The following is a 15,175-nucleotide window of genomic DNA, read 5'->3' on the forward strand; positions in this document are numbered from 1 at the left end:
GTGTGTTAGTGAACCTACGCGACGTGACACTTTTTGTATGCAAGCGCTGACATAAATTACGTTGTCCACATTCCAAATCATTGACAAACAACAATCAATAAAAACATGGCTGCCAACTGCCATTTTAAGCTAGGGGAAATGTTGATGCTGGTTTTATGTCGGTAAAATTAATTTGTGCACATATTGAAAACTAATCATTGACATCAGACCCTTCCCTTTGTCACAAAATGCCACTTGTTGAGTTGATTCTTTGGAGGGATGCTCAAGTCTCAATATTTCTTTTGGGTGATATTTTCCCAGATTTAGTTTGAAGCCCACAAATTGTTCCACTGTTGAGGTTCCGCTGCGCAGCAGTAGGCAGGCAAACAGGCATGGTGTAAAAAATGTAAGCTTGGATCGAGGGTGACCTTTCACAGATAGCCTCACCCAGAGCAGAGGGATTAGCTGGACTGTTGAAGGTCAAAGAGGAGAACATTAGCACCTGCCACCTAAAGGGAAGTATGCATAAATAATGTTCGCTCATTGAGGTTTGAAAGTTAGAAAGAATATGCGGTGTAATACAGTAGCGAACAGCAAATGCTGGTTATTTCGACATTTGTAGTTTGTTTGATTTGTGAATGACTTTTATTCCTAATTTTAGTGATTCTCAAAGTGTGGTATGTGGATCACTCCTGGTACGTGTGCTCCCTCTAGTGGACAAGGGCAGAATGACTGAATTCAATGCTGATCCAGTCGAGTACGTTTGTAAAGTACAGTTCAGTTGTATTTAACTGTTAACTTTTAACATTAAAAAGATTTACAAATAATCTTTGGAACTGTTTGTTTTCAAATATTTTTTTTACAATTTTGAACTGGACTGTTATGGTCTTATGGAGATGTCACTACAGATGACGTCACGTCATTGCCTCACCTAAAAAAATGAAACGTCTGCATGGCTGAATTACCGCAATGTCACAAATGTCTATTTTTTGCTTCGTGTTTCAAGTGGGATTAAATTAAAAGTCAAACATAAAGTCAGTACTGACTCATAACTTTGCAGATTCACGGATAATCCGATACGTATCCGATCTAGGACCACATATGAAAGCGACCCAGGTTGGATTTGAAAAACATCGGAATTGAGGCATTCAGACCGTCATTAAATAAAAAATCTTTTTTAAAAAATCCAAAACAGGTCGTACACTTGCAAAAATAATGGGTGGCATTTCCCTGCAGTGTGAACCTAGCCTTGGAAAAACAAGCAAGTGCCCACATATAATAAAAATGATCTTTCAATGATGCCAAAGCAAATCAACAGGTGCTCTGATGGTAAGGCCAACCTCTTTGCCACAGCACTTCTGCTTTTGGCTTGTTGCGGTTAAAGCGTGTGAAAGCACAACACAACAAAACAAGCCTGGAGCGATGGCATCCCGTACTTAATGTGCAATTAAGAAATCATAAAATCGAGTTCAACTTTTGTGTGTGCATGCGTGCGCGTTTGTGCATGTGTGTGTATGTGTTTGTGTCGGGGGGAGGCGCCCAGATCAACTGGATTCAACTTTGGTTCATAATAGCCCACTGTGCAATTCTGAAAGCAAGATCAAAATTTTAGGGAAAATTCATTGAACTTAAATGTTAAATACAACTGAACTGTGCTTAGGACGGTGAGTCTTTGGCATCCCACGATGGAGAGCAATCAGATATCATGTGCACTCAAGGATCGGTTATAGGCCGCTGTGCAATTCTGAAAGCAAGATCAAAATTTTAGGGAAAATTCATTGAACTTAAATGTTAAATACAACTGAACTGTACTTAGGACGGTAAGTCTTTGGCATCCCACTACAGAGAGCAATCAGATATCATGTGCACTCAAGGATCGGAGTCTCTTTGCCTTATTTGGGAAGAGTCAAGTGTCCCGTGCCAGGATTAGCGCCTTTCGGCGCTTGGGTTGCCAGCTGTGGGCTCAGGTGGCCTCGCACAAGCACTGGCGGGGCGCACGGTGACGTCAAGGCCGGCACTGACGCACAGGTGGGACATTTGGTAAGCATCGGGCGTGAAAAGCCGCAACTTGGAGCGAACCTGTTTGCCAGCCTCAGCTAAATATAATCGGAGATCCGCAGAGCCGGTCAAAGACAAGCATCAGTCAGCGTGCGTATGGGTGCGTGTGAGTGTGCGGTTTGGCCTTCTCTTATTGAAAACCACGACACTCCTATCTGAAACCTCATCTTGCTGGCATGTTATTTGTCTTTATATACACATACACGGTAGTGTACAAGTTGGGTCCCGCCCTGATGGTGAACTCTTTCGAGGCCTAAAGCAAGTGACACCTTCAATTGGAATGCCAAACAAGCGCAATCTCCTTTGTCAGGAGCCACAGGGAAAGACACATATGACACATTGGTCACATATACACAAACTTATGTCAAGGGGACACAACAATGGCGTGATGCAATCGGATGACCCCGTCCTCACACTGGTCACAGTTTAAAATGGAATCTTCTTCAGATTGATGTCCATGGATTGTTACGGATGTCAAATCAGTGATGCAAAGAGCGCGTTGCTCATTTGAAACAACAAACCAGTAAAAACGACCAGAGAGTCAACCCAAAAGTGTCACAGATTTGAACCCCATGTCAAAACAAGAACAGTATTGATGTTGAAACAAGACGAAGTGCACATAATTATATTGGTAAAGAGCAAATTGAGTACTTTGTGCACACGATACAATTATTTTGTCGCCAGGAATTAGCATCTGTGGCTAGAAATTAGCTTTTTGTGTGCATGATTTACCGATTTTGTGACCGCAAATGAGTATTTCTTTTTTTTTTTTTTTTTTTTTTTGTCGAAACCAAACTTGTTTGTATGTTTTTCCGTCACTTGTATAAACTGTACCTGCGTGCCAAGGTTGCTTGCAGAGAGGTGGCAGAACAGCTAACGGCGCTACATTGTTAACGTGCCATGAGGGTGTGAACGAGGTTCACTGAGACAATATGCCGTGAACAACAACAGCTTTTGTTTGTCATGCAAACAAAAACATATGTAGAATTCACTTGGTATGAGCGTGGCGCAGTGGAGGTAGGCGATGTGATTGTGACGACGACATCTGTGATATTGAAGCGTTGGTACCTGCGCGTCTGAAAGAAAAAAGCTGATTATCTCAACCTTTTTACAGCAGGCTTTGCCATTTTCTCCCCCGGCCCCCAATGCCCACACTTTCGCTATTTGGAGCACTGCTACCTGGCTGTAACACGCTGTGTGGAGGCAAGTGTCTGAATGCATGTTTGGCGGATGGACGGGTGGGTGGGTTGTTTGTGCTAAGCGGGGGGAGGGGGGGGGGCTGCGGGAACGGAGGGACGGATGGCACATGAGGGGGCAGAGTGGTGGGAAGCTGGTGTCACGGCCTTCCTCCCACCGCCAGGCTGCACGCGAGGAGCTGACGGCTGACGGAGAGAGCCTGCACCAAAGTCTCCAACAAAAGGTCGCAACTCCAATCAGACTGTTCTCCGGATGCCTCTTATCCTCTTGTACCTGCCGCCAAGGCCTCGTTTCACACCTTTAGACGCACTTAGCTGTGCTTGACCATATTTACTGAGTTAAAAAAAGTCTTTTGAAATCTCTCTCCCCCCCGGAATAGGCCAGACTGGAAAACCAAAATGGCAGACTTCCTATTTTTTTCGACATAGTATTCCAACTATCTGTATACTCACAGTCACACTGCATTTCCAACCCTAAAAAATTAACATCGCCATTGATGTCTAATTGAGTATCACACAATTCTCTATCTAGCAATTATGATTCCAAGCAGACAAAAAAAAAAGAAAAATCCCTGAAAAAAGCTGAAAAGATATTTTTAAATGGCCCCTTCACACAAAAGTGGCATTCTCCCCCCGTGTCTTTGCAGGCACTGGTCTCTGACTTTTATGTGGGTATCACTCATGATAGACATCCATCCATTCATCCATCCATCCATTTTCTAATCCGCCTATCCCGACAAGGGTCGCGGGCGTGCTGGAGCCGATCCCAGCTGTCTTCGGGCAGTAGGCATGCATGTTTTTGTAATGTGGGAGGAAACCAGAGCACCCGAGGAAAACCCACACAGGCATGGGGAGAACATGCAAACACCACACAGGAGGGCCGGCCGGAATCGAACCCTGCAACTCTGCGCTGTGAGGCGAACGTGCTAACCAGTCGTCCACCGTGCCGCCGATGATCAAGATGCGGACCGAATTTCATGTTTGTAATGCTTCACCAAAGAACGGAAAATTCCTTTGATGCTATCTATATTTATAAATAGTGATAAAGAATGTTGTGTAATACCGTTCCAAAAATAGGATGTAGAACTAACTGCTTGCCCCATTTCCAGTTGAGTAAATAAAAGCTAATGTCTGGAAATATGTTATCTGTGGACGAATCTTCCCTTCCTGTTGCTTAAAACTTTCATAATCATCCCCAATTAGAGCGTCCCATTTTTTTTCTTAGTTGTGGTGGATGAACAAACACTTCTGCTGTGCTGTCGGTTGCATGAACGATCACGAACACGAGGAGCGAAATGTCAATGGCGATTGGCGAGGCATGTAAAATGTGTCCCATGATTTGGCAGAGGGTCTTATGAAAGACTTGCAAAATTCAGTGGCTGGAGTCATACAGTCAGATGACAAGTGATCTTGATAGATGAAAGGGAGCAGCCTCCAAAATGGGTTCTGGTCATGCTATTTGACGATTACTGCTTCCTATCTGGAAATCATCACGGCTCCCCCAGATGTTATAGAATGTTTTTTTTAGGGAAAAAAAAAAGGACGCTCAAGGGAAAAAATGTGTGAAGGGTGACATTTGTGGCCTTCAGAACAGCTGATGTCATCCACTCGAGTCTCTGAAATTCATTTTCAGTGGCTGAGGGGGTGGGGGTGTTCTCTTTCACTCCGCAGAAAATAAAATGCACATGTAATGCATACTTTAAAAGGAGTCATCTGTTTTATTTGTTCACTATCCAACAAGCTGGCTGTCACGGGAGGCTGCACCCCCCCACGCCTGACACTCAGCTCTTCCGCCTTCTCCTTGTGAATGACACACAATCACAGTTGACGACGAGGCACTCTAAAGCAGTGACACAAGTTGACCGAAGGGAAGTGTGGATCACCGCTGAAGCGAATGAAGGCGCTCAAGTTTTGACACTGTGGGGGAGGGGCGACTGCTTTTAAAAAAAAAATTAAAAATCTGGAAAACTGAAATGTGGAGTATCTAGATAAGTACTGTACCACATTTGTCATCATGTCTTTGAATGTTTTCAGCAATTATCTCAAACATGTATATTTTAAAAACAAATCTCTTAATGAATGCCCTTCACAGGGTCTTAAAGTCAATTTTCCATCGTGTAAAAAAATTACTTTTTAATCATACTTTGGCTCTTGATCCAAACTGCGAGATAAAACTCCGTATCTCCTGTAATAAAAGTCCAATAAATAGTTCCTTGTGATGCAGGTGTTTCATCCAGACTGTCTCAAGTGTTACTCATGCCCACGAGCAGCTTGAAGATTTTGATGCAAGCCTCCAAACTGTTCGGTTCAAGAGCTGTTGAGAACTGGTTATTTTTATTTCGGATCTGAGACATCGGGCCCGCAGGTCCCCGCTGTGATTCAAAATAATATCGCGTTTATGGATTCACAAGGAAGCGGGAAGCCTAACCTTCGCTTTCGGCCTCCCGAGTGTTTCGATGTTAGTAAAAACATAAAAGTGCTTTCTTTGCACGCTCCGACGTGTTTAAAGGCCTCAAGAGTCTTGACATTTGAAACAAACTGGTTTGAATCCAGCACACGATTGAATGAAATGAAGCTTCAAGTTGGTTATGAAACAGAAAAAGGTCCCGGTGTAAGCACAATAATGGGCGTCTTTTTCCAGCTTGATGAGCAAAACCCAGGGGTCATCGCTCATAGCAAACAGATTGTTATCTCATCTCAAAGCAGTTGTATGTGGTACTTTATTTCCTTGAAGGGATGTTTAAAAGGTCAGTTAAATAATAATCAGATGATTTGACACAGTGGAGTACTTGAATCATCTCAGATAGCTGATATCTGCTGCCACCAAGAGGCCGCACAGAGCCAAGTTTTAGAAATGGCGGATGATGAAGTTGAATACAAAAAAAGCAGGCAAAGGTCAACAGATATTTTCAAATAAATTTATTCTGTTTTTGTTCTTTTTTTTTCGTCCACTGTACAGAGCAAGCATGGCACCCACAGGGCAGCTGGAAATGCTGAATGTGTGTTCCACCAAAAGAAAAGAGTCAAGATAACCTGGAAGAGCAAAGAAAGAAAGAAAAAATCTTGAGTTGCGACAAACACAAAATCAAGTGATGATTGATGAGCTGTCAAATAGCCCACGAGCCACTACATTGGGTATTTATCACTGGTCCAATCAGTCGAGCAAACACCACAGTTGGGCTTGTACACTTCATCGTGGTGAACTGCTGAACGTCAAACTTTTGACGAAGAAAGAGAAGCCAAAGCTACAGCTCCGACAACCTCACCAAAATTGATAAATGGAAAGAAAGGGTCTACCCGTCTATTTGTTTGCATTATTGTTGTTCGGGCGAATCCGATTGATGACTTACTGACTTCTTTCCGCCTCGCGTGCGGACCAAATACGAAATATCGCGACGGGCCGCTTGCCTCGTGCGTGTTTGTTCACGGGGCACGCCGGTGCGATTTTGCTTTCGCCTCTTGCAAGGCACACCGAATGAAGTGGCTGGTGAGGATGAATCGACTTGCGGAGTCTTTTTCTACGGCATACAAATGAACTGGTGTTGGGCCACACCACGCGGGGAGCTCTATTCCAACGCCTTGACGATGGCCTCGTTGGCATCTATGCTGACTTGAACCTCTGCCCTCGCCATCTCGTCGGACGTACCGGCCAGGTCGGCCTGGGACTTCTCCAGGTTGGCCTTGGCAGCCTGTGGAGGGGCAAGAACGCTGAGTTGAAAGGGAATGAGACAAAGACAGTTGACTAATACTGTGCAGGGTGATATACAGTCGAGGAAAATGAACAAACAAATCATTCATTTTCAAATTTGGACACGCGAGATCTCCACTGCGCAGCTGGTCAACGAACTGAAACATCCACACGAGGCACCAAAGCACCTCCGTCAAGGCTTAAAGGGGAAGTGAAGTCAAAAATGTTCTTCGCAACAAATATGCTGCTGTGCGGCGCCACTCGTCGAAAAACGGCGTTCTGATTATAATTGCCTTTGTGGAGTGTGAATGAAGCAGGACAATCCCACCCATTTTTATCCATCTCCGTGGCGGCCATTTTGCCACTCTGTGTCGACTGAAAACGACATCACAGTTGCTCAGGGCTCAAGTAACAACGAATCGCAGGTCGTCGGTCAAGCCGGGCTGTCAATGGTCGTTTACCTGAGCAACTGTGATGTCATTTCCAGACATTTATCTGTTTCCTAGCTTGTGACGTAACATAATCAGTGTCTTCACTGATATCATCAATCATGAAGTAGCTCTCGCTTTTAAAAAAGGTTGGTGACCCCTGCTTGAGGATATTATTTACGAAAAGGATGAAGCACTTCATCCAGATGCAGAATATATTTTGGATCGGCATATTTGGAAGGCATATAACGTACATTGAACACGACAAACAAAGACGCGGGATTAGATCAGGATGCCTACGTTATTATATAATGCGATAAGATTTGACAGGGATATGCAACGCTTCGCCTCAGGATTCAACAGGAAAATGTATCAAAGAATACCTACCCATCAAAAATACAAGCAAATCTCGGAGGACGTCACACAGGTCAAATGTGTACAACCCATCAAGTTCAAAAGTGGCAGAACCAGGCAGCAACTCGTGTTGGAAGTCGGTCGAGAAAAATCAGAGCTGCCGCATTTGCTCTGAAAGCTCAATTTGTCACAGTGGCGATTAGAAAGTAGAAATGCCAAAGATGGCTGCAAGTTAAAGGTCTCCCAGTGGGGATTTGACACATCTGCTATAGCTCAACAGTGAGTGACCTTTTCCTCCTTATTAGCAGCGTGGCCTCGTTGTCGGTATTGTTGCCGCACATTCGGAGGAGGAGGAGGGGGTGTGAAAAAATAAGGACAAAACAAAAAAAAATTAAATAAAGCTCATTTCGTCCTTCGGAGTCAAGTTGACAGTGCCGTTGCCCAAGGTCAAAAACGGGGCGATGTTGAGAGCGTGGTGACGCATGAACAAGCCTGACATTTAAACGGTCAAGTTCAACTGCGACGGCTCGGCGAATCAAAAACGGGAGATAATTAGAAATCTTGCCAGGGGTTCAAAGACTGCTTTCTCTCCACAAAGAGCACGGCCCTGCTGGGAGATGCGCCGGGGGAAACGGCTGGAATTATCAACCCCTCAACATCATCCAGTCGATGAGGAAACCCCCAGCTTTCAAATCTCATTAAAACAAACCACATCCATAACAGAAATCGACTTGCTTGCACTGGACTCCCTTTTTCCTGGAAGCAAGGAGAGTTTTCCACGTACAGTCAGACTGTTCAATTTCATCTGCACTATGTCTGGACACCTTGACGGCAGTTTTTCGTTGCCGCTTGTAAATGAATTTGAGGCTGAACTCCCAACCACCTTAAAGCCTGGAAAATTTGGAGTTGGACTCAGACTATCACGGAAATCTCTCAAATACTGCACAAATTTTGGACATTGAACCCTCACAGTGCTTGACGTCATGCAAGCTGTTGCCGCAGATCGGTCAGCCTCATTTCAGCCGACAGCATATTGTTCTTAGCGTTTCTGAAAGTTTAGGCAACGGAAGTTACTGGCAAATATGCCGACTCGTTTTAAGTAGAAAATGTATGAGTGTTCCGGTATCATGACAGCTGGAGATGATACCAGTCGTCACATGGATGACTGAGCAGAAGTCTTACTCCTGTCAAACCATGTTTAGCACGGGAGTATCATGCTTAGGATTTGCCAGGGTTGTAAACATTTGGATGGGAATCTCAGCTTCCAACTTTTGAAGAAAAAAAAAAGGACTTATTTGGACCTTTGCACGACTGGCGTTGTAAATTTGAGTCCATCTGTTTATGATGCTTGACAAGGAGCAGCACTGACTGAAGATGTAGAATTCCACGTTAGCAATATGCTTGTCATTTGTGATTTAAAGTGTTTTTAACGTGCTTTGTTATTCGTGCTGCGTTATGATCTCCTCTCATATGGGAATACTTAACTTTGGGGCATATTTGGAACTAAAAAATTTGGGTCCCACTCCAAATAGTGCATCGTTTGGGGTTTTCATTCTACCACTGTATATGGCAGCCAGTTCAGGGTATACCCTGTTTCGTTTACAACTGTCCTGCAATGAGGCTTGAGGTTATAAACCATGTGCAACATTCTCATTTGTGCCGTGGCACGTTAGAGGGCAAAAATATGGCTTTTATACAAATATTTTACATTCATCTGACTTACCTACTGCATGAGTAGGTTAGTGATAAAATAGGACGTGTTAAGACTTAGGTACAAATTGGGGTTGTGTCACTATCGTAGGGACACAACACTGTCCTAAACTAAAAAAAAAACCCTGTAATTTTTTAGGGGTGATGACAATCTAACTCCCCCAGGTGGGATAAGTAAAATATTTATCGATCGACCTTGCCTCTAAGCTTCATAATTCAATTATAAAGGTTATTAACACACTGTACTTTGTTTGCATAGTGCCCACTGCGGAACAGAGTGCAGAATGGTGTAAGCTTGCCTGTATTTGGTGATGGTTTATCAAGCGATCAAACAGGAAGTAGCTTTGTGCCTTTTGTCACTGGTTCGGATGTTAAGTCGGCCTCAGCTCAGCAATATGTATTTGTCACTGTTATAATAGAAAGCCCTAAACTTACTTAAAAGGGGGGGAGACATAGAAGAATAGGCTTTTTTTAAACCACGCCACATTAAGTAATTTTTCTTATGTGCCAAAGATGTGGGGATGGCATTAATTATTGATTCCTCCATTTTCGACTCCATGCTGATTCCACTGTGTGCATGAGTTCATGCAACATTTTTCCGAATGGATGCACCACATGTCATCACAGCAAGCTGTAGCCAAATTGGACATTTTTTTTTTTTTACTCACAGCTATGTCCAGCTGGTCCAGCGGTACAGCCTCCTCAGCGAGCAGTTGCACTGAAGAATCGGCGTTGACAGTTATGGACCCACTGCTCACTAGGTGACATATCAGCGGGAATGTATTCATCAGACCAAATAACCTACACATTACAGCGCATTCAGGGGTGGTTGAGTTGGCTGTTATATGCCATGACAGACTTACCGAAGTATTTAGCAGCAGAGCCATCATCATTGAAGACCGTGACGACGCCGGGCCGGAGCACCTGCAAGGTGGGCACGTGGGCGGGGAGGATACCAAATGCACCAGTGAGTGTGGGCACATCCACTTGCTTCACGCTGGCCTCTTTGAAGAAAACCTGCAAATATGACAAGAATATTATGGGAATTATTGTCCACTTTGGAGCTGTTTCACAAAAGTAAGCCCTTGCCATTTCATGAACAAACCTATTTCAGACCTCTTTTTTTCTCTACGATAACTAAAACTTCATGCCGACACGCATATTTTTGTGCTTTTTGTGCAGTCGCCGAAGATGCCATCCAAAAGCTCTGCTCCTTCTAAGATGAATATGATTCCTATAAAAGGTCCTACAAGGAGATGTGGAGGCTCTTTGTGTGGTAGCCCCAGAAAAAGCAGGTTAGTAAACATCTGCAGAAAAAGATCTGGACTGCTAATGGCAGTGGTGGAAGTCAACACCTTCTGAGCTGTTAACAGCCACTTGCTCAGCGTAAAGGCCCAACAAAAGACAGTCATTTACAATATACTTTTTTTTTTTAATGAGAGTACCTATCATCATTGAGCCAACAAAGTAAGAAATTGATAACAGGAAAGGAGCGGCTGATACATTTATGTGTTGCTAAGAAGCAACATAGACACCAGCATCCTTGCACTTCCAGGGCGTTTTTCAAAAAAGTAATCTGGAAGCAGTTAACTTTAATGGTATTGTTGTAGAATTAGATTGACCTTATACTGTATTGCAGTGGTTTGAGATAGTAGCTTTGCGTTATATCTAGGCATTAATGTATTGGAAATTATAAATAAATTTGGGAGTGTATTATTCTTGAGGTGTTTTCCAAACATAGTTCCTCACCTCGGATACGGTTCAATACAATTGCTGTCGTTTCAGGGGTGACATTTCATACTCCCAAGTGTCCACTGTGTGCAACCCAAGGTTGCACGGCTATCATGACAAAATTCAGTCTGAGTTCAGTAAACATATCAAGTTAGCGCCATATAATTCTAGAAATGCATGTGCGATAGTAGGCATGCCATTTACACGAAAAACTTTTTTTAGTTAACGTGGTTGTAATCAATTACATTGCAGGTCAACTAGAAATGAATGACAGCGAGCATTGCTAGCTCGTGAAGGCTAAAACATTTCCAGCACTCAAATCGTGCAATAACCGATAAACCCGAACTCGGACAAAGCAAAATAATCAATTGACATACACTTTCGAATGATTTTTAACAAAGTCCGACAATGCATTTTAGGCGCATATTGAGCAAACAGTTTAGCTAACGCTAGTTAGGCCCTCTTAGCATTCCCAACGCCGCGGCTACCTGAGTCGGAGAGGCAAAAGTGAAGGACATCTGCGGGGCACCGGTGGCGGCCTCGGCGTAGCAACGCGCTTGCCTGAGCACGGGGAGTGAACGGCGGAGAAATCTTGCTGCCATCATGTTGGAAATGTCTTCGTTTAAGTACGTGTGACTGACACGGACCCCGAAAATTCCTTGCGTCCAGGCAGATGGTGTGCGTTTGGTGGACAAGGACGTTGGTAATCTACCCACAATGACTTGCGGCAGCGTAACTGGGCTGGGTAATGTAGTCTCTAAAGCGGAAAGACTGATGCGCGCTTCCGATAGCTTGCTTGCTTAAAAAAAAAGTTATATTTCATGATCTTGACTTCAACTTGTTTTGTCTAATATCCATTTTCTCCCACGGACCTTTAACATTGACGATGACCGCTTTATTGCTTATGTAATCTTATTTTGATAGATAGATAGATAGATAGATAGATAGAGATAGATACATAGATAGATAGATAGATAGATAGATAGATAGATAGATAGATAGATAGATAGATAGATAGATAGATAGATAGATAGATAGATAGATGGTTGGGTTAATTTGCCAGGAGATGGCGCCATAATACTGCTCAAAATATAATACTCATGGGGAATGTAGTCTTTCATACAGGAAGACTGGCGCAATAGCGGAAGTCTCGTGCTTTGGTGCTGAAAGATCGATGGCTAGACGATAGAGAGAGAGAAAGAGAGAGTGAGAGAGAGACAGAGAGAGAGAGAGAGAGAAAGAGAGAGTGAGAGAGAGACAGAGAGAGAGAGAGAGAGAGAGAGAGAGAGAGCGAGAGAGAGAGAGAGAGAGAGAGAGAGAGGATTTTTATACATTAAATTTACAACTAGATGGCGCTACAACGCTATTCAAAAGGGTATTTAGCACGAGTGGGTCAGAAGTATTTTTTTGCTGTGTGGAGCGAATTTAACTATGGCTTTGCAAAGAAAAAAATACCATTTAGTTTTAATTTCCTCTTTTACCATTCATTTGTTGATTTATTTATCTATCGATGTATTAGTTTTCCAAACTAATAACACATCCCAGTGGGAAATTATTTGGACCGAATGAATGTACACAACTGTGTGTGAGAAACTGTATATTCTGGTCAACCCTCGAGCCAGTCGTCTTTACCTCACTGGTGACGTCACCTGGGGCTTCACTGACTGGCCGGTGGGTGTGTCTTAGACGCAGGGGCTTCCATTCATAAATACCTTTAAGCCGCATGAAAAATTTGCACATTCAAAAGTGTTCTCGCAGACTTTCCCGTGGTTTGCCCCCTCCGCCGCTGGCCGGACCACGCAGGTTGAGCAGGTGAGTGCAATGTTGTGAAGGATACGTGTGCTTCTTTGTGAAGCCTGATGTGAATAAATGCCTTCGATGCCGACTCTGCCGAGTATCGACATCGCTGCATTCATCGTGCATTGAGACCACGCCGTATCATCGATTAAGTCCATTTCGCCGTGATCCTGTCCTCTTGTAACTTACTTGCACCTTAAATGTCTGCTAATTTGCAGGAAAATCGATTAATATTGCTGAAACATGGCTGCGCCATACAGATTTTAGTGTTACTGTAGAAAACAGCCCATACAGTAGTATACAGTGACAAATGATGTAGTCTTGGTATAATCTATGCAATAATTATAGTCTACACTATATTAACAGTGTTAATAAGATACATAGCGAGCAGCAATAGTGAATGTTTTTGTTTATTTAGTAGTATTTTTGCCACAGCAAATCATGTTAATGCAAAGAGTCGGGGACAAAAAGCCACCATTCGAAAACCCTTTTTCAATTGTTCATGTTAGCAAATAGTAAAATCATGAAATATGCACATCACACATGCAATTTATTAGGCATGGGCTACTCATCTGAGGTCTCGCTTTATTTATTTATTTAGACTTTTATTTAATCACCAATTGAGATGTTTTCAGTTGCAATGCTGCCCTGCTTGCAAACAGCAGAGTAAAACAAAGCAATCATCATCATCATCATCATCATCATAACTTGATCTAATGTAGTGCCTTTCATGAAACCCAAAGGACCCAAAATAGAAGCAAATACAAAGTGCATGTTCATTTTGTGATTGTGTCAGTGCTCTGTCTTATTTATAAGACGCTTATTCCAATATTTTCTTTATGGTTTCTTTTTAAATTCGGTTTGGAGGTAGGGAGAGGCGTATACAGTATTTGTACAAACACGTTGGAGGTGGGTAGAGGCCTTCATTTGTACACACACGCTCTTTCTGATGATATTAACCAACATTATCGATGCATCACCATCAAAGAGAAGTGAAACTAAAAGTTAAAATGAAATAAAAAGCACCATTATGACATAAGGCGGTCAAATGGGAAGAACCAAGAAAGTGGCACACAACATTGTACTATGATGATTTTACAAATCAGTTAACGTGTTAATTATTTTAATGATTAATTGATGAATCACATGTTTTCATTTCGGTCCTTTTATTGAAAAATACGATTTCTTACAAAATATTTTTTGATGAACTTGACACTCGATTAGTTGTTGATTAATCGATTAATCTTTGCACTTCTAGTGAACACCAATCATTACATAACCAAACACTATTTTAACACTGTGCGCGCTTCTGTTTTCGTTATGAACAGAGTTCAAATATGCTTGAACGTTTCATCACTTACATTTCTAAAATATGAACTGAGAAAAGCTTTCTAAACACTGTTGGGTCAAATCGGGACGGAACCCACTTGGATCAATTTGACCCAACTTTTGGGGTTATTCATTTAACCCCAAAAGTTAGGGCAAATGCATAATTCACAAAACAACCCCCCGGCCCCCCAAAAAAGATTGTTTCGTGCAAAACATTTACACTCACATTCATACCCATGGACAATTTAGCATCTTTAGTGAACCAATCTGCGATGACTTTGGAACCTATAAGAACTGCGTGACAGATGTGCTTACCACATTTCACCCTTCTGCCAGACCCAATGTTCTCAAAACACACATTCAAGTGGAATTCAGTTGAGCCTTCCCGATGTCTCCGAGGCGCATTTCCTTACGTAAGGTCCAACTTGACATTTAAGCGAGCGGTCTGCCGCTCTTGTTTTGCTCGCAGCCGTGCCGCCGCGCTGCCCTGTTGCTTCGAGGCCACTGGGCCGCTGCTGAAGGATGATGATGGGGTTGGGAGGCGTTCATCTTGCTTGGACGGAGGCGGATTCTCTCAAGCCACACACACACACACACACACACACACACACACACACACACACACACACACACACACACACATCGAGAGCCGCTGCTTCTGATGCTACTACTGCTTCTGCGCACTGCCCTCCATCAGGGGTAAGACAGACTTCGAGCATAGGGTTGGTTGTATTTACAGGCTCTGGTGCTGAAATTGCTGCATTGAGTGGCGGGCATGTTGCTTCTTCCGTGCTGTGGTGAGTATCCAGGTTGTGTGTGTGTGTGTGTGTGTGTGTGTGTGTGTGTGTGTGTGTGTGTGTGTGTGTGTGTGTGTGTGTGTGTGTGTGTGTGTGTGTGTGGGTTAC

The 15,175-nt window shown here is 43.2% G+C and overlaps 2 protein-coding genes across 6 annotated transcripts in view; one reads left to right on the forward strand and one right to left on the reverse strand.

The window, feature by feature from the left end:
* Nucleotides 1-6,137: 6,137 nt before the first annotated feature.
* Nucleotides 6,138-11,868, reverse strand: atp5f1d (ATP synthase F1 subunit delta). 2 transcript variants are annotated; one of them, XM_019897291.1, is made up of 5 exons: nucleotides 11,633-11,868; nucleotides 10,277-10,430; nucleotides 10,082-10,170; nucleotides 6,763-6,922; nucleotides 6,138-6,266 (listed from the first exon to the last, which is right to left on the reverse strand). In XM_019897291.1, the coding sequence occupies exons 1-4, from the start codon at nucleotides 11,747-11,749 to the stop codon at nucleotides 6,800-6,802; spliced, it is 483 nt and encodes a 160-aa protein (XP_019752850.1). In that variant the 5' UTR covers nucleotides 11,750-11,868; the 3' UTR covers nucleotides 6,138-6,266; nucleotides 6,763-6,799. The 2 variants fall into 2 exon arrangements, with proteins under 2 accessions (XP_019752850.1, XP_019752851.1); XM_019897292.1 differs by having other exon boundaries at nucleotides 6,138-6,255; nucleotides 6,759-6,922.
* Nucleotides 11,869-12,737: 869 nt separating this feature from the next.
* Nucleotides 12,738-15,175, forward strand: part of cbarpb (CACN subunit beta associated regulatory protein b) — a 20,404-nt gene continuing 17,966 nt past the window's right edge. Inside the window, exon 1 of one of the 4 annotated variants that reach the window (XM_019897264.1) lies at nucleotides 12,738-12,956. The gene's annotated coding sequence lies outside the window, so the exon portion shown is untranslated. The other 3 variants (XM_019897260.1, XM_019897262.1, XM_019897261.1) reach the window with 3 other exon arrangements.

The sequence above is a fragment of the Hippocampus comes genome, unplaced genomic scaffold (assembly GCF_001891065.2).
Source record: "Hippocampus comes isolate QL1 unplaced genomic scaffold, H_comes_QL1_v1.1 scaffold22, whole genome shotgun sequence".
NCBI lineage: Eukaryota > Metazoa > Chordata > Actinopteri > Syngnathiformes > Syngnathidae > Hippocampus > Hippocampus comes.

Excerpts from the sequence above, each read along its gene's own strand:
- atp5f1d (XM_019897291.1), bottom strand. The coding sequence starts at position 11,749 with ATGATGGCAGCAAGATTTCTCCGCCGTTCACTCCCCGTGCTCAGGCAA. Across the intron at positions 10,171-10,276 it reads CTCTGCTGCTAAATACTTCG|TGAGCAGTGGGTCCATAACT; the intron begins GTAAGTCTGTCA and ends TATGTCACCTAG. Across the intron at positions 6,923-10,081 it reads TGGACCAGCTGGACATAGCT|GCTGCCAAGGCCAACCTGGA; the intron begins GTGAGTAAAAAA and ends GCCCCTCCACAG.